This window comes from Notamacropus eugenii, chromosome 6 (assembly GCF_028372415.1).
Source record: "Notamacropus eugenii isolate mMacEug1 chromosome 6, mMacEug1.pri_v2, whole genome shotgun sequence".
In the NCBI taxonomy this organism is placed as follows: Eukaryota; Metazoa; Chordata; class Mammalia; order Diprotodontia; family Macropodidae; genus Notamacropus; species Notamacropus eugenii.
Window position 1 is genome coordinate 222858997 of NC_092877.1, and position 20515 is coordinate 222879511.

General features: G+C 35.8%; 1 protein-coding gene across 1 annotated transcript; it reads left to right on the forward strand.

The window, feature by feature from the left end:
- Positions 1 to 3297: 3297 nt before the first annotated feature.
- On the forward strand, positions 3298 to 4274 carry LOC140511245 (taste receptor type 2 member 7-like). The gene has a single exon (XM_072620276.1). It carries the CDS (start codon positions 3342 to 3344, stop codon positions 4272 to 4274), a length of 933 nt encoding a protein of 310 aa, XP_072476377.1. The 5' UTR covers positions 3298 to 3341.
- Positions 4275 to 20515: the final 16241 nt, after the last annotated feature.

A 20515-nucleotide genomic window follows, 5' to 3' on the forward strand; every position in this document is an offset into this window, starting at 1 on the left:
CCATACTATATTGAATTCTTGTGATAATAATGGGAATCCTTGCTTCACCCCTGACCTTATTTCTAGCCTTTCCACATTATAGATAATGATTGGTGATGGTTTTAGACAGATAGTGCTTATCCTTTTAAGGAATACTCACTTTATTCCTATGCTCTCTAGTGTTTGTAATAGAAATGGGTACTATATTTTGTCAAAAGCTTTCCCAACATCTATTGAGATAATCGTATGAATTCTATTGATTTTGTTATTGGCATGGTCATTTACAATGACATTTTTTCTAATATTGAATGAAACCTGCATTCCTGGTATAAACCCCATCTAGGCTTAGGGTATGATCCTTGTGATATGTTGCTGTAATTACATTGCCAGTATTTCATTGTAATTTTTTCATCAATGTTCATTAGGGAAATTGGTCTACAATTTTCTTTCTCTGTTTTGGCTCTTCCTGGTTTGGGTATAAGCACCATACTTGTGTCATAAAAAGAATTTAGTGGACTCCTTCGCCTGTTTTTCCAAATTGTTTATATAATATTGGAACTAAATTTTGTTGATGTTTGGTGGAATTCACTTGGGAACCCATTTGGCCCTGGGGATTATTTGTTAGGGAATTCCTTAGTGGAATGTTCCTTTTCTTTTTTAAAGATCAGGTTATTTAGGCATTTTATTTCTTCATGTGTTAATCTAGATAATTTATACATATATATTAAAATATCTATCAATTTCACTCACATTATCAGACTTATTGACATATCTAATTTTTCTCATGTTCCATTTATCTCTTTAGTTTCTTTCTAGTTTATTCTTTTGTTTGGATTTATCAAGTTCTGAGAGAGGAAGGTCGAATTGCTAATATCTCTCATGTGCTATGGCCCATGAGGGATCTCTGTATTGATATCGGTTTGCCTAGGGCTACACTGAAGCATGTGGCAGTTCCTGTGATGGGGACTGCTAGTTCACCTGGCTTATGTGGAGAGTCCAAACACTGGTGTCTGTGTTTCTGCTTTGGCATCTGTGGGGTCCTGTGTTGATGTCTACTTGTTTGCTGGGGCTACCCTGAAACATGTGACAATCTAGCTCTTAGTGGCTGCCCATTTCCCAGGACTATATCATAATAGGGTGGTTCTAGGATCTGGTGTCTGCCTATTCCCCTGGCCATACTAAGGCACGGGGTCCAGGGAACAAGGAGGGAGGGTGTGTCATTGGCATTTGCCTGATCTACTACACCATGGCTCAGAATCTCCTGATGGCTTGTTGAGGTAGGGTTTGCTGCTCAGTTGCTGGTATGTTTCCTGTCCTGAACTGTGTTCTCCATTTACCTGAATGAGACAAAGCTATCCTGCTAACCTTTCAAGTTTCTGGGACTAAAAAATGTTCTATCCCATCTTTTTTCTGGTTCTGCTGTTCCAGGATTTGTTTTGGGGGCACGTTTATTTCATTGTTTGGAAGTTAATATGGGAGAATTAGGGAGATTCCCTGCTTATTCCACCACCTTGGCTCTTAGAAGTCTGCCCCTCCCCACCCCAACACACATATTTTCTATCTTTCATTTTACCCAAGTACTTCAATTAGAAGAGAAAAGCAGTAGTTTCTTTGCACCATCTCCCTTGTCTACTCTCTTACTTTAAGTAAAACTTATTGTAAAGGAAGATATCATTTTTTGTGAATTTAGGCGTTGGCTTATATGTCAAGTCCATATATTCTGATTTTTGAGGTTATGGGAATAAAGTTATCTTTATCTGCCTTCATTACCTTCTTCATTCATTCATCACAGGAAAAGGAACTTAGATTAGCTAAGTCTATAGTTAACTATGATGTATCGTAAGAGAAATAGAGAACCTAAAGTGTCATATGACATCAGGAAACTTTCTGATGGACTAAGAGCTAGTTTGAGATTAAAAAAAAAATAGATCAATTAAGTTTGACATAATGATCTGAGAAGAGATGAATTCTAAGGTTCATTTACAAGTATCTGGAAGGATGGACAACAGCTAGACAAAGTACTGTGGGACTGGGGCTAAGAGAATTATGAGCATATACATCAAATTCATCCAAGATTCCTGGACAGATGTAACTACTAAGATTACTATATTCACTGAGCATTGGCATGAAGAAAAGAATTATACAGAGAGATATACACTCACCAAAGTGGGTTTCCTTGGCAGTATCTTGGAGATGGTCCCAAATACCCAATTAAGGGGGTATTCCTTATTTATTGATGGTGAGGTGAATGAATGAATGAAAGAAATTTAAGTGTTAACTTTGTGCCAAACTGTGCTAGCACTAGGGGATACAAATACAAAACCAAGATTGGCCCTGTCCTCAAGGAGTTATATTACAATAGGGATAGTAATAAGGAGAATAGTGGCCAAGGAGGAGAGTTTTGGTCTGAGGAATCATAAAGATTATGAGTAGACTCATGGGATGGTCAGGTATTGCTCCCTTTCTAATATCTATGGTAGTATAAATGTGATTAATGTTTGTTTTCCCTCTTGTCTCCTCTCCTCTGTTCTCCTCTCATCTCCTCTCCAGCTTTGAGAATAATAACATTTAAAAAAAAACCATGATAGTGAAATTGGAATGATGTAATGAAAATAGATTTCTTCATCTCTCTCAGAAAGCAGATTAAGTAATAACCAGAAAACTGGTTCTGTGTTATGAAAAGAACTTTAAATTTAGCTAAATGACTAATATTTTTATTGTGAGTAGTGTTTAATGAAAAGTTACTGATGGGGTAATAATCACTGATGGATGAGAATGTGAATTCTCATAATATATTAGAATCTGAATGTTTTCCTTTCTAAATTATAGCTGTAATTGAAGAAAATCTTCCCTTTGGGTTTAAATTCCATAGGTGAATTATGCTCACTGTTCCAATAATTTCTAATCCTGACCTTTGAGCCTTTAGAAGTATTCACTGCTGGTAGCAATAATGGTGATGAATCTGAACTATATGGAAAACAGCATCAAAGGAATGTGCAAAATGATGAAAGGGAATCTTTTCCTATTTGCATGTAAACAGATAGAAGCCCAACCCTTCAGTTCTCACCACTCATGCAAAATCACAGGCTGCAGTGCTAATAAAAGAACACAGTTTCCTCCTAGAAACACACACATAGATCAATGTACTTGCAATGAGTAAGGAAATTTTGTGAAAACAATTCTAACCCTGTACAAACATAGGAAAAAGCTTTCTCTCTGGAGACAGGAGGCACCATCAAGGCAGAGAAAAAGAAATGACTTCAAAAGCTCAATGACGTAGATAACTATCTTCAACAGGTTGGTTGAATATTAATCCAAAAGCTGCACTATTTATTGGACATTGGCATTTTCTCTCTGCAGACATGTTAGCTGCAATGGAGACCACCTCCATGATCATGATAGCTGGAGAGTTCATAATAGGGATTTTGGGGAATGGATTCATTGGACTGGTGAACTTGATTGACTGGGTTAAGAAAGGGAAAATCTACTTGGTTGATTTAATTCTCACCAGCCTGGCCATCTCAAGAATTGGCCTGTTGTTTATGATACTATCAAATAGCTTTGTAACAATTCTTTATCCAGAGGTATTTCACTGTGAAACTATTTTGAAAATTATAGATAGCTTCTGGACAATTGCCAACCAGTTAAGCGTTTGGTTTGCTACCTGCCTTAGCATATTCTACTGTTTGAAGATAGCCAGTTTCTCCCACCCCCTTTTTCTTTGGCTGAAGTGGAGAATTAACAGTGTAATTCTTATAATCCTGCTGGTATCTTTGCTCTTATCTGTATTCATTGGCCTCTTAATAACGGAGAAATATAATGCAGATGTCAAGAGCTGGGGAAAGAGAAAGGACAAAGGAAACAATACAAGTAACTCTCCGTACTATAATACCCTGATTTTCCTCAACCTGGTGACTCTCTTTCCCTTTACTGTATCCCTGATCTCATTTTTCCTGTTAATCGTCTCTGTGTGGAAACATACCAGAAAGATAAAACTCAATGCCATGGATGCTAGAGATCCCAGAACAGAGATCCATTTTAGAGCCATGAAAGCTGTGATCTCTTTCCTCATCCTCTTTGTTATTTACTGCTTGGCTTTTCTCATAGCATCATCCAGCTACTTTTTTCAAGAGAGTGAGCTAGCTGCAATATTTGGTGAGATCATTGCTGCCATCTACCCCTCAGGCCACTCATTTATCCTGATTTTTGGGAATGTTAAGCTGAGGCAGAGATCCCTGAATTCACTGAAGCAGATGAAGCATTGTCTCAAAGGAGGGATATCCATAGTGCCCTAGACCAGTCTGTGCAGAAATAAATATCTCTTTGTGGAAAGAAGGCAATAGAAGTTCTTGTAGAATTTTTCTCACCTCTCCCAGTTTTTTCATTCATTTTAGTTCTTTGATTTTGAATATTATTGAAATTGTTGGGCATTACAGGAAGAACATTGCATCTGTCTTCAAATACTTGGAAAATCATCATATGGAAGGATTACACTTGTTCTGTACAAATCAAGGACAAGTTTTGGTTCAACATAAGGAATAAAGTTATAAAAATTTCAGGTGTCCAAAAACTGAATGGACTTCATGGCAAGTACTGTTTAATTGAGATTTCCAGACATGATATATAATCTCAAGGGAATATTATGAAAAGAATATGCTGTAACTGTGATTCCACAACATTTGAAATTTTTTCTTTTTGACTGTTTTGTTTGCAGTATTTTCTCCTTGATGTGGGAGGTGTGGAATTTGGCTACAACATTTTTGGAAGTTTTCATTTTGGCATGTCTTTCAGGAGATGATAAATGGATTCTTTTCATTTCTATTTTACTCTCTGGTTCTAGAATATCAAGACAGCTTTTCTTGAGAATTTTTTGAAAGATGATGTCTAAGTTCTTTTTTTGATCATGACTTTTAGGAAACCCAATAATTTTTAAATTATCTCTCCTGGATCTATTGTCTAGGTCAGTTGTTTTTCCAATGAGGTATTTCACATTGTCTTCTATTTTTTCATTCTTTTGATTTTATTTGATTGTTTTTGACATCTCATAAAGTCATTAGCTTCCATTTGCCCAGTTGTAATTTTTAAAAAACTTTTCTTCAGTGAGCTTTTGTACATCCTTTTCCATTTGGCTAATTCTGCTTTCGAAGTTCTTCCCTTTTACTGTTTAACCAATTCTGCCTTTCAAGGCATTCTTCTCTTCATTTGAATTTTTGTGCCTCTTTTACCATTTGACCTATTCTGTTTTTTAAGGTGTTATTTTCTTGAGAATTTTTGTGTGTGAATCTTTTACCAAGCTGTTGACTATTTTCTTCATGATTTTGTTGCACCACCCTCATTTCTCTTCCCAATATTTCCTCTACCTCTCTTACTTAAATGATTTTATATTCCTTTTTGAACTCTTCCATGACCTGAAACCAATTCATATTTTTGGAGGCTTTGGTTGTAAGAATTTTGACTTTGTTGTCTTCTTCTGAATGTGTGCTTTGATATTCTTTATCACCATAGCAACTTTCTATGGTCAGAATTTTTTTCTGTTATTTGCTCATTTTTTAGCCTATTTCTTGATTTTTAATGCTATGCTAAAGTGGAGCTCTGCTTCCTAAGTGGAGGAGGCATTGTGCCAAGCTTCAGATTTTTTGTACAGCTGTTTTCAAACGTAATACTAGAGACATATAAATTTTTGGCTCTTCCAAGGTGGTGTGATCTAGGAAGAGATGTGTTTGTTACTCTCCTGTTCTATGCACTTGGCTGTTAGAGATCATGAGCACTCTTTTCAATCCTGTAACTGTGACCAGGGTCCTTGCTCCTGCGTGGTCATAAGCTCTGCTGTTTTAATGCTTCTCCTTGCCCTAGGACTAAGATCCAGGACTATGACTCAGATTCCAATGTAACAATGTAACAGCATCCTACTCCTGGTGCCAGCAAAGGGATCCCTATAAATCTCCCTTGGAATGTTGTCTGATCCCTTTACATTTGTAGACTGAGAGGTCTGGAAACTGCCAATACTGCCACTGATTTAGCCTCCCCAAGGCCTGTTCCTGATTTGCTGGGGCCTGCCCTGTCTATGCTTCCACAGCCTGTGTTGGACTGTGCTCCTCTCTCCCCCTGGTGCAACAGTCTTTTCCTGGTGATCTTCTAAATTGTCTTGGGCTGGAAAATTATTTCACTCTGTCTTTTTTTTTTTTGATTCTACTGCTCTAGAATTTGTTTAGAGTCATTATTTAAAAGTATTCAGAGGGGTCTGGGGGAGAGCTCAGGGGAGTCCCTGCCTTTACCCTTCCACCTTGTCTCTACCCTGGAGGAAATATTTGTAATATTTTTTAAAGATGGAAAAAGTTGTGTTTTTATTGTATGTCAATAAGTTTAAGTTTTTAAAATTTTCCCCATGCTAATTTATACATTCTTATATTTTGTGCTAATCATTATGCTAGATATTTAACCTATGAAAACAAAATAGTCATTGCATTCAAGGAGCTTACATTCTGTCAAACAATATGTACACATATAAGTAAACACAAAGTGCATACAAAGAAAATACAATGTAAGCTTTAGATGGGCGTCAGCAGCTAAGTGGTTTGAAAATGGTTTTATGTTAGTGATGACATTTGAGCTGAACTTGGAAGGGTGCCAGTGACTTTGAGAACCATAGGTGAAGCAAGACAGCATTTGAGGAATCAAGAACAGCCTGGGCAAAGTCATGGAGGTTGAATGGAACATTATGTATGAAGAACAAGAAGCCCCAGTGTAACTGGACCATAGAATGTATGCAAGGTAATAATGTATTATAAGTTTATAAAGGCAGAAAGAACTAGATTGTGAAGGGTTTTAAATTCCATAAAGAAGACTTGATATTTGCTCCTAGATGTCCTAGGGAGCCCCTGGAGCTTCTTGAGAAGGGAATGACATCTATTTGGAAAATGAATTGGAGAAGGGAGACAGGGTAAAGAGAGCAATTGGGAGGCTGTTTCAATAGGATAACCAAAAGGTCCTAAGAACTTAAAGGTAGAGAAAATGATGTCTATTTGAAATATGCTATAGAGGGATACAGAGGGTGAGGGAGAGAGAAGAATCTGAGGGTAGGAATGTAGAACTAGTAGTGTTTTTCATTAGAGTTAGGAAGAAGAGTTATTTGATGGAGGGTAGAGGCTGGATAAATATAATGAGTTTTGCTTTGAACATAATGAGTTTGAGTTGTGTAAGGTATGTGAAATACTCAGTAGGTACTTAGCAAAGCTGGACTAATGCTCAGGAGACTGCTACTGAATATTTGGGAGACTTCTACATTGAGATGATATTTGAATCCATGAATGATGATGAGATTGTCATGAGAAAATGTATAAAGAAGACAAGAAGCATAGGATTGAACTTTCATTATACCAGCTCACAGTGTGAGGAGTGGATGATAATCCAGCAAGAGAGGTTAAGAAGAAATGAGTGACAGGACAAGAAGTAGACATGACAAGCACAGATAGTTGTTTTCAAGATATTTTTAAAAGAAAGGAGTGATAGAGTATAATACCTTAAGAGATTGTAAAGGCCAGGTGATTTTTAAGGATTAAAAATCTCCAACTAAGGGCAAGAAAGTACAAATACAAAGTAATAGAGGTAGTCATGCATTCATGGATGCTGTATTCAAGTGGGATATAGGACAGTCATCCTTTCTCCTACTTGGTTCTCAGAAGTAGGTCAAAGTAATCTTGCCTCCTCACAGACCCAAAAGAAAGAGAATTATAAAGGCAGGAGGTATGTTTTCAGTCAAACAAAAGATAGAGGTAATTACAAAGGATAAAATTGAGATCTTTGATGAAAGTCCATGAAAACTTACATGAAACTACAAAGGCTTATGCAAAAGTAGATTTAGGATAAGAATGGAAAGAGTTGAATGGGAATAAAATCATTTTATTAGAGTTCTCTGATAAGGATTAGGCGTCCATGATTATATAAACAATCGATGACTATACAAAGTATGTTCTGGTACAATGCTTGTTTTGAAGACACTAATTTGTTCCAAAACTATTGAAATACTAGGGAATAGCAACAGCAAAACTTGAATTGTGCCTTTGCTCCTGCATTAGTCAGAGAAATAGTGAGAAAATAGAAAACTATGCCAGAAAGTCTGGCTTCATGTGAAACGTGATGCTTGGATGGAGAATTCTAAGAGATGTGGGTGAGGAGGGGATGCATTGTAAGTATGAAGAACTTCAGTGACTGGAAGGATGACAGTGCCCTCAAAGGAAATAGAGAAATTTGGAAGATGGGTGCACTTGAGAGGGAAGTAAATGAATTCCATTTGGTCCATATTGAGTTCAAGACGTCTATGGAGCAACAACACAGAAATGTTCACTAGGCAGTTAGAGAGAAAGAGAGGGAGGGAGGGAGAGAGAGAAAGAGATACAGCTGTAGATCTGGTGGTCATCAGTATAAACACAATGATCAAACCACAAGGCCTGATGACTTCACCAGGGGAGAGAGAAAAAAAGACATGGTATAATTCATTCCATTACATTTGTGTACCACGATTTCTTCAGTCATTCCTTAATTGATGGGCCCTGTCTTTTCTCAAGGTCTTTACCACAAAAGTGCTATGAATATATTGGTATACACAAGATCTTTATTTTTTTCTTTAACTCTTTGAGGTGTATGCCATGTGATTGCTAAGTCAAAGAGTATGCTGTTTAGTGATTTTTCTCAAATAATTTGAAATTGTTTTGCAGATTATTTTCACAGTACCATTAAGACCATGTTTGTCCACCTGCATTTTCACAAATTCTTTAGATATTATTTCCTAGGCAAAAGGAAACCATTGAAAGAATTTGAGTAGAGCAATGGCATGATTAGACTTGTAGCTAAGGAAGATTAATTTGGCAGATGTGTGAGAGTCAGATTAGAACAGAAAGAAAGATAGTTGTTAATAAGATCCTATAAATGAGTCATCAGTGTCACCGGATCCAAGAGTACATGCTGGTTACTATTACTACTAGGTCTGTATCCTGAAAAGATCAAATAAAAAGGTAAAAAATGACATGCAAAAATATTTCTATTTTTATGGAGACAAGGAATTAGAAATTGAGGAGATGTCCATGAATTGGAGAATGCTGGAACAAGTTGTGGTGTATGATTGTGATGGAATATAATTGTGCTATATGAAATGATAAACAGGATGGTTTTAGAAAAATCTGGGAAGACATATTAACTGATGCAAAGTGAAGTGAGCAGAACCAGAACATTATACATAGTACATAGTAATGACTAGCAAATATGAAGGATTTAGCTACTTTAATCAATACAATGATCCAAGACAATTCCAAAGGACTTATTATGAAAAGTGCTATCCACTCCCAAAGAAAACTGATGAACTCTGAGTGAAGATTGAAGCATATTTTTTTCACTTTTTTTGCAATCAGGCTAATATGGAAATATATTTTGCATCACTTCTTATTATTGTTGATGCTTACCTTTTCAATGGGTGAGTGAGGGTCTAAAGGGAAGGAGAGAATTTAGGACTAAAAAATTTTTTAAAATAAATGAGAAAGAAAGGAAGAAAGGAAAGTAGGAAGAAAGGAGGGAGGGAGAGAAGAATGGAAGGGAAGAAGAAAGAAGAGAGTACTGCTGGGGTATAAAATTTAAGAATTCTATAAACTGGGGAGCCACGCACTTGATTATGAAGGGCTTTGAATGCCCAATAGAGGATTTTGTATTTGACCCTGGAGGTGTGTAGCGGCAAGCGCCTTGACACATCCAAGATGGCCTGCTAGCACAGGTTCTTAGATCTGCTTTTCTAAAAGAAAAGCAGCTTTTGAGGGGTCAACAATCTTCTTTAATTACATTCACCAACAGAGAAAGTACAAGCAGAGAAATAAAGACCAACAGATGGTTTCTAACAGTCTGACCATAAGCAATACATACATCACAGATCAACAGACATATCCAACCATCTGACCATACATACATAGTTAACAGAGAGAGGAGCACCAACATCTGGGTTTTCAAAGTCAAGGGGCTCCTTAGTGGCTACCTAGAGTCTCGCCTAGCATATGAATCTTTTTCCAAAGAGTAATCCCCAAAGCAAAACCTCACCTCAGAGTATATACACATTTTTCAGAGCTGAAAGGCATCATGACGCTTGAGAACCAGTGCATTAGAAATTAACAAAAGATATGGGCCTCCCCTAAAGCTTCCCTTAATGGACTTCACCTGAGAACTAATAATGAGAAGAGAGGATCTTTACATTATAAGGTGATAGCACTTAGTAAGTGCCAGGTACTGTGCTGGGAGCTACAGAAATAAAGACAGAAAAAAAATTAGTCCCTGCTCTTAAGGATCTTATATTGTACTTGGAGTGACTAAACTGCCACAAGTGCGTAAATGCAAAATACATTACAAAGTTGTTTGAAGATGGTAGAGAGAGAAATCTAAAACCGAGGAGTGTGGAGGCAAAGAGTCAGAAGTAGGATCCCCAATTTCCATAGAGGCTCAATTTAACTGCCACTTTTTACATGAAGTCATTCTTAATTGTTCCACTGAAATATTAAATTTTTAAACATTAATAGAATATTTAACATATTATTTTTATAATATTTAATTTAATAATAAAATAATGATATGTTATCAAAAATTAAATATTTAAAAGAATATTTGTGAATATTTAGGAAAAGAGACTGTGATCTCTGAGATATAATAGGCCCATTGAAGCAAAATAGTTCTGGAATAGGCTTATTTCTTTGTATGATAGGACATCCAAATGGCTAGGACAGGGGTATACTATTGAATATAATTAAGTTTCAGCAAAGCATCGGACCTAGTCTCTAATGATATCTATTATACACGTTGATGTTCCCTTAAATGTTCTGACTTTCTAATTCATCAATTTCGTCAGCCTCTATAACCTTTGCCTTCTTTCCAATTTAGACACACATAGGAATGATAACACCTTTCATCTCACCATCACCCACTACTCTTTCATTTGTAAGATTAAGTGCTCTAATGTAACGGAGAAGGCCTGGGCAGCTTATCTCTCTGTCCAGGTGGGAGTCATACCCTTATGTATGGGTGCTCTTTCAGAAAGAATATAAATTTTGATTGCTTATACTTCACAAGTTATCTTTAGATTTGGGGGCTGGATTTTTTTCATTCCTACTTATTCACTTTATCATTGTTAATGTGTTCAAAAAACTGGGACAATTAACTCTTTTGTCTCATGTAGTTTTCATTTATGATTTCTGGAAATATAGCTCTGAAAATCCAGTCTTTCTTAAAGCTCACTGTGATTCAAATGGAGCTACCTGAGTATGATTTTAAAACCAAATAACTCTGGCTTTCACTGATTGGCCAATAATAATTCCAAGCCCAAGCCTTATTTGCTCATTGTTTGTGTTTTGATGGTTCAGAGTGAATGTAAATAGCAACTGTTTTTGTTCCAGCCAGAAACTCTGAGGATCTTCCCCTCCCAGACTGATTCTTTTATGAAGGCAAACTAGGCCATCTTTTGCCTTAATTCTTACCCAACCTTTAATTACTAAAAGGCCAAGGTCCCCCACTGTACCCAGGGCCATTGCCAGTTGAACTGACTTATATCTTGCCGCTAGACTCAGATGACTCTGAGGAAGAGAGTGAGCTGTTGACTTTGCACAGCTCTGCTTCACTTAAATCCAATTCACTTACAAGTCAAGATATTACTCTCCTTACCATAAGCAAATTAGAAGAGCAAGGAATAGTCTACTTGTCAGATCTATGGAGAAAGGAAGAATTTATGACCAACCAAGAAATAAAGAACATTATAAAATGCAAAATGGATAATTTTAATCACATTAAATTAAAAAGGTTTTGCACAAACAAAGCCAATGTGACCCAGATTAGAAGGGAATCTGGGAAACATTTTTTAGAGCAAGTGTCTCTGATAAACGCCTCATTTCTTTTCTTTCTTCAAGCAATCAACAATTGTTTATTTTTTATTAGTTTATTTACTTTTAGTTTTCAACATTCACTTCCATAAGTTTTAAATTTTCTCCCCTTTCCTTCCTTCCCCCTCTTCAAGATGGCATGCAATCTGACATAGGCTCTACACATACATTTCTATTAAACAAATTTTCACATTAGTCATGTTGCATAAAAGAATAAGAGAAACTATGAGAAAGAAAAAAAAACAAAAAAGAAAATAGTTTTGCTCTGCATTCTGATTCCATAGTTCTTTCTCTGGATGTAGATTAAAGTCTCCAGTTCTAAAATATATAGAGAACTGAGTCATATTTATAAAAATACATATCATTCTCCAATTGATAAATGGTAAAAGGATATGAACAAGCAGTTTTCATGTGATGAAATTGAGACTATTTATAGATATTTGAAAAAATGCACTAAATCACTACTGTTTAAAGAAATACATATTGAAACAATTCTTTCCCCAATTGATAAATGGTCAAAGGATATGAACAGGCAATTTTCGGAAGAAGAAATTAAAGATATCTATAATCATATGAAAAAATGCTCTAAATCACTGTTGATTAGAGAGATGCAAATCAAAACAACTCTGAGGTACCACATCACACCTATAAGATTGGCAAACATGACAGAACAAGAAAATGATAAATGCTGGAGAGGATGTGGGAGAGTTGGAACACTAATTCATTGTTGGTGGAGCTGTGAGCTCATCCAACCATTCTGGAGAGCAATTTGGAACTATGCCCAAAGGGCTACAAAAATGTGCACACCTTTTGACCCAGCAATATCACTACTAGGACTATATCCCCAAGAGATCATAAAAATGGGAAAGGGTCCCACATGTACAAAAATATTTATAGCAGCACTCTTTCTAGTTGCCAAAAACTGGAAGTCAAGGGGATGTCCATCAATTGGGGAATGGCTGAATACATTATGGTATATGAATGTAGTGGAGTACTATTGCGCCATAAGAAATGATGAACAAGAAGACTTCAGAGAGGCCTGGAAGGACTTATATGATCTGATGATGAGTGAAAGGAGCAAAACCAGGAGAACTTTGTGCATAGCAACAACCACAGTGTGCAAGAGTTTTTTCTGGTAGACTTGGAATTTTGTAATAATGCAAGAACTTATTAAAAAAAAAAATCCCAATGGTGGATTTCTAAGGCAAAATGCCTTCCACACTCAGAGAAAGAAATATGGAAGTCATTTGCAGAATGTAGAAGATCATGTTTGTGTGTATCAGTGTCTTTGTGTATCATGTTTTGAGTTGTTATATGATTTCTTCCATTTATTTTAGTTTGACTACATAACATGACTATAGTGAAAATGTACTCAATAGGAAAGTGTATGTAGAACCTATACAGAATTGTATGCGGTCGTGGGGGGGAGGGGGGTAGTAGGGGGTAGGTGGGGGGGGATAAAATCTTAATTTTATGGCAGCGATTGTAAACCATTAAAAATAATAATAAAAAAAACAGAGAACTGCCAAAACAAAACAAAACAAAACAATTCTGAGGCACTAGCTCACATCTATCAGATTGGCTAATATGTTAAAAAAAAAAAAGGAAAAAGATAAATACTGGAGAAGATGTGGAAAAATTAGAACAGTAATGCATTGTTGGTGGATTTGTGAACTGATCCAATCATTCTGCAGAGTAATTTGCTCTTCTATGCCCAAAGGGCTACAAAATTGTGTATACCCTTGACCCAGCAATACCACTACTGGGACTGTATCCCAAAAAGATCATAAAAAAGGAAAAAGGACCCACATGTGCAATAATATTTATAGCAACTCTTTTGTGGTGGCAAAAAAATTGGAAATTGAGAGTATGCCCATCAATTGGGAAATGGCTGAACAAATTGTGGTATATTAATGCAATGAAACACTATTGTGCTATAAGAAATGGTGAACAGGATGATTTCAGAAAAACCTGGAAAGACTTACATGAACTGGTGCTGAGTGAAGTGAGCAGAACCAGGAGAACATTGTACATAGTAACAGCAACATTATGCTGTGGCCAACTTTGTTAGACTTAGCTCTTCTCAACAATACACTGACCTAACTCATGGTGAAAAATGCTACCCATATACAGAGAAAAAACTATGGAGTCTGAATGCAGATGGAGGTATACTGTTTTCTCTTTTCTTCTTTCTTGTGGTTTTTCCCTTTTGTTCACAGTCATGGAAGGGGGGTAACATCTGGCTTAAGCAGTCAGGGATCTGCAGATGGAGGTGTTAAGCCTGCAGGAAACAAATTTAGCAAACAAGTTTAACAGACAAAAACCCAAAAAGAAACAAGGAGACAATAACCAGAAGCAGGGTAGGTAGGTTCAGTCGTGCTTCTGGAATCCATGAACCCACTATCATAGTCTCATTCATGGTAGAATACATGAGTTAAAGGTACAATTTGGTTATCATCTTCTCCTGAATAAGCAACAGTTATAGTATGTGCTATAATATCCTCAGCCTTTCGAACATTGTCTGGCTTCTGTTTTACCCATACTTTAGTTCCTAATTTTATTCTGTCAGTAGAACCCAATCCTTCAGTTCCTCTGCTAGCTATTTCAGAAGGAGGGCGGGGGTCAGATTTCACAAGGGGTATTGTTTCACAAGGAATAATCACTTGGACTATTCTATGATTTTTACAAAACTGTATAAATTCTCCACCTAAATTTTGGAATGTCACAATAATTTCTCCTTCATAATTAGAATCGATCACTCCAGCCAATACATGTATTCCTCAAGCTGTTGATTCTGATTTAGGTAATATCTGTCCAAAATGATTTTTAGGGATTTTCATGCATGTTCTAGTAGAGATGTTTTTTATTTCTTTTCCATCTAACCATAAGTCCTCTAAGCTATGTAAATTATATCCTGCCAAACCAGGTGTCCCTGGATATGGTGCGGGGACATCTGGCCTCACAGTCCAATACTCAATATTTGGGATCTTCTATGTTTGTTGTGTTCTAATTTGCAGATTTGGGATCATCATTCTGACCACAGGTGTACTTCCTCCCAATGGTCAAGCATTCAAATTATGTAAAGCAATGAACCAATTATCTTTCCAATGTTGATACGAATTATTACTTAACTTCCTTAACTGTTCTTTCAATAATCCATTCATTCCTTCAATTCACCTAGACACTTGTGGATAATAGGGAATGTGATATATCCATTCTACATTGTTTAATACACAATATCTCTTCATTTCATTACCTTTGAAATGTGACCCACTGTCACTTTGAATCTGCATTGGAATTACATAACATAGACTTATGATAACTAGAGTTTTACAGGTGTTTTTCTGAGTCCATTCTTATAGGGACAAGCCACTAGTACGTGTGAATAGGTATCAGTACAAGTACATATAAATTTTCATCCTTTATCTTGGGGTAGGGTACCAATATAATCCATTTGCCAAACTTAGGCTGGTACTTCTTCCCTTGCCATCTCTCTAGTTACTTCCCAAGGAACAGTCTGTTTTCAATTGACATATATAAAATTCCTCTGCTACTTATTTTAGCAATGAGTGAGAGATATTAATACCTCAGTCTTGTTGTGACCTGGACCTCTAAATGACTGGCTATTTGATGCACCAATTTTGTTAGTACTGAATCATCAGTTGGTGTTAGAGTAGAGAAAATATGTTGAGTAGCAATCTTTGCTAGTCAATTAGTATGTGCATTGTATATATGTTCTGGCATGATGAGGGCCACATGAGCATCTACATGAAAACTGACAAATTAGTAACCAAAGACATGTTCTATATATCTTCCCATAATTCTTTGCCTTATACATGTTTGCTATGAATTTTCCAATTTTGATTTTTCCACATGAGCATCATGTATCTAACCCATTAGCTCCCATCCATGAGTCAGTCAATATATGACTCTGTCCTTCTTGTTCTGTTTTGATAGCTTGATGTACTGCCATAAGTTCAGCATGTTGACTACTTCCACCTATCCCAGTACTTTCCAAAATCCACCTAGTACATGGGTCATAGGCTACTGCTTTCTAGTGTCTTTTGTGGTCCAAATCTTTTGCTGTCCCATTAGTAAACCACACATGTCTCTTTTGTTCTTCAATTAATCCAATCATTCCATTTTACCAAAGATTATACCAAGTGTTACTTTGGTTCAGGGTTCCCTCAGTATCTATGTTTGCTAAAGATTCATATAAAGCAGAAACTCCACTTTCGCCTGCTTTAGATCTATTTTGAATATATCATTTCCATGTAACTATGCTAGCCTCTTGCGCTTGTCCAATTCTGTGAGAAGCTGGGGTACTCATGAACCAAGTCATAACTGGGATTCCAGGCCTTAATATTACCTCATGACCCAAAGTCAGTTGTTCAGTCTCTACCAAAGCCCAAAATGCAGCTAACAACTGCTTTTCAAAAGGGGTATATTGAGTTCCAGATGAAGGGAATTTCCTAGACCAAAATCCTAAGGGTATATTTCGGCTTTGTTGTTTTTGCCATAACCTTCCGTTTGCATATTCATCCTGCACAGCCACTTGTAATTCCACTGGGCCACTTTGCTTAGGCCATAAACCTCAGGTCAATTGTATAGTGGCCTTTGATTCTTCAAAAGCATTACTCTGCTCAAGTCACCAATCAAATTTATATTTTTTCCTAGTAATTTTATAAAGGATTTCAAAATTTGTCCTAGATGCATTATGTAATATCGCCAATATCCAAATAATCCTACAACCTTTTGAGTTTCTTTATTATTGCTGGGGACAGGAAAATTCCGAATCTTTTGTTGGACTTGCAGGAGAATCTCTCATAGCCCCCTTATTCCATTGTATACCCCCAAATTTTACAGGTTTGAACTGGCCCTTGAATATTTGCAAGGTTAATTTCCCACCCTTTGCTTTTCATATGCTCAATTAAGACATCAAACTTTTCTTCACTTATTTTAATATCATCTATGTAGTGGGTAAGCTGCACACAAGATAGCTCTAATTCATCTAAATGTTCAACCACAATCCCATGACAGAGAGTGCAGCTATGCAGATATCCTTGTGGCAAGCATGTAAAAGTGTATTGTAAGCCTTGCCAAGTGAAAGCAAATTGGTCCCATTGTTTCAAATCCATTGGGATAGAAAAGAAAGCTTTGACTAAATCAATAACTGTGTACCAAGTCCCATCATATTTCTGGATCCTCTGTAGTAAGGTAATGGTATCTGGAATAGTAGCATATAAGGAAGCAGTCATCTTATTCAATTGTCTAAAATTCACTGTCTTCCTCCATATCCCATCTGACTTTCATACTGACCAGAGAGGATTATTCCTTTATTTTCTTTTTCATTAGCTTTTTTGTTAGAATTATCCAAATCCAAGAGAGGATTATTAAAGTATCCTAGTATTATTGTGTTATGATCTATGTCTTCATTGAGTTCACCTAAATTTTCCTTTATGAATTTACAGTTTAAGGTATTTTGATCATATAAATTCAATACTGATTGTTTTCAAAATTGATTGTTTCCTATGGCTCCTTTTAACATAATGTAATTTCTTGTCTGTTTCAAGTCATGTTGCAAATTTTTGTTTTTGTTTTGCTATTATTTCAACTCCTGATTTTTTAGGATTTTCCTAATATGTACTAAATTTTGATCAAGCTTCTCATTTTTATTCTCTATATATCATTGTTTTAACAAGCAATGACTTAAAAAGTTTGTTTCTTATAAGCAACAGATCATGGAATTTGTTTCCTTATCCAATCTGTTTCTTTTATTTTATTGGATTTTAAAATTAATTTGTGTTTTAAATTACAAGAGTTAGGTTTATATTTTTCTCCATTTGTTCCTAATATTGTTTTATTCTGAATTAGTATTTATTTTTTCCCATTCCTTTTTAACAGCAGTACTTTTCCCCCAGTTGTTTTTCCTTAATGTAATTTGAGGCATCTCTGTTCTCACAGGCTCTATTCCTATCACCATTAAGTCTCTCCCTGTCATTAATCACCCCTTTTCCTAGTTTTGGAATTTTACTTGTTAGTAATTTCCTTTTGTTTTTTTTTCTCTCTTTCATCTAACAATGTAATTCTTCCCATCTTTTCTCTCAATCCTAAACTAAATAAAATTCCTCTTCCTCACCTCCCCTTCAGCCCCTTTTGTTAATCTTTTTAAGTTTTCTGCACTATTTTTGAAATCATGATTTATTTGCCTTGTTTCCTTCATTCTCTTCTCTGTTCTAAACTTTTATTCTTTGATTCATGAGCCTTGTACTTATTTGGTTCTTTTATCTTTGTTTTCTGAGTGGAATTAAAGCTTGTAAAGTATTTGTTTCTAAACAATTTCTTTGCTATTGCATTGTAGCTATTGCTCCTTCTCAAATCCTGCAGGAGACTAATAACGTAGAAATATTGTTCTATAATAGAAATTCCCCTGTGCCTTTGATTGTGCAGGCCATTTCTGCATACTGTCTTCCTATCATAATTTTGTTTCCCATTTGCCACACGATTTTTTCTCTGGGCCTTCTCCCTTTTCTGCATTCTCATTGCAGGATGCCACCCATGAGACTTCAAGGTAGTGGTATCTCTGAGCAGTACAACCTTGCAAATTTTAACCATTGTCAGATCTCTGAATTACTAATTAATTTATGAAATTATGAAATGAAATAGGAATTCTGGTTCTTTCGATAGTCTCTGGAAATCATCATGATGACAGTGGGAAGAGAGGCTGCAATTACACTTTCTTCTATACCTACTATTCTTTTTTTAAAAATAATATTTTTCCCAATTATATTTAAAATTTTTTATCATTTAAAAAATTGTGTTTTAAATTTTCTTCCTTTTTCCTTTATCTTCTCATGTAGATGGCAAACAATTTGATATGTTTTACATAGCAGGACAAAAAAACCACCAAGAAATATAAAGTTAAAAAAAAAGATTACTTTGATCAGCATTCAGACTCCATCAGTTCTTTCTCTAGAGATGGATAGCATTTTTTTCATCATAAGTATTTTGGAATTGTCCTGGATCATTGTATTCCCAAGAATAACTAAGTCATTTGCAGTTGACCATTGTACAACATTGTTATTAATTATGTACAGTATTCTCCTGGTTCTGCTCACTTCACTCTGCATCAGTTCATGTAAGTCTTCCTAGTTGTTCTGAGATCTGTCTGTTCATCATTTCTTATGGAACAATAGTATTCCATTACATTCATATACCACACCTTGTTCAGCCGTTCCCCAATTGATGAGCATCCCTTCAATTTCTAATTCTTTGAAACCAAAAAAGAGCTGCTATAAATGGTATTGTACATATAGGTCTTTTTTTTGTTTTTCATGTCATTGAGATACAGACTTAGTAGTAGTATTGCTGGTTTATAGTATATGCATACTTTTATAGCCATTTGGACATAGTTCCAAATTACTCTCCAAAATGGTTGAATCAGCTTACAACTCTACCAGCAGTGCATTAGTGTCTTAATTTTCCCACACCACCCCAACCTTTCTAATTTTCCTTTTCTGCCATATCAGCCAATCTGATAGGTGTGAGGACATACCTCAGAATTATTTTAATTTATATGTTTCTAATTTATAGTGATTTTGTAATTTTGTGACTATAGATGGCTTCAATTTCTTCACCTGAAAACTGTTCCTGTTCTTTGACCACTTATCAATTGGGGAATGGTTCTTATTTTTATAAATTTGATTCTGTTCTCTATATATTTGAAAAATGAGACCTTTAGCAGAGAAACTTGCTGTAAAATTTTACTTACAGTTGTGATTGCTAACTACACATTTCCCTCCATCCTGTTCTCCCTCCTCCCCATATTTATCCTATTCTCCCTCTCCTTTTACCCTGTCCATCCTCAAAAGTGTTTTGCTTCTGACTACTGTCTTTCCCAATCTACCCTTCCTTCTACATCTGCCTACCCCTCCTTTCTTATCCCCTCTGTTCCAACTTTCCTGTTGGGCATGCTACATTTCTATACACAACTAAATGTTTATGTTATTCCCTCTGTGAGCCAATACTAATGAGAGTAAGGTTCAAATGTTCCCCTCCCTAACTTCCCCTACTTCACTTTCTACTGTAAAAGCTCTTTTGTGCCTCTTTTATATTAATTTACCCCATTCTCCCTCTCCCTTTCCCCTTCTCTCATTGTACTCCTCTTTCTTCCCCCTTAATGCAATTTTTTAGATATTATCCCATAATAGTCAACTCATACCTGTGCCTTCTATCTGTATGTACTCCTTATAAATGCCCTAATAATGATAAAATTCTTAGTAGTTACAAGTATCATTTTCCTGTGTAGAAATGTAAACAATTTAACCTTATTGAATCCCTTATGATTTTTCTTTCTGTTTACATTTTTATGCTTCTCTTAATTCTTGCATTTGAAAATCACATTTTTTTTTTATCAGGAATGCTTCAGAGAATTTTTTATCAGGTCTTATCAGGAATGCTTCAGAGTACTCTATTTCTTTGAATATTCCTTTTTCCATTGAAAGATTATACTCAAATTTTCTGAATAGGTGATTCTTGGTTGTAATCCTAGTTTTTTTGCCCTCATGTCATATTTGTCATAATCTAAGCACTTTTTGATCCTTTAATATAAAAGCTGCTAAATTTTGTGTTAGCCT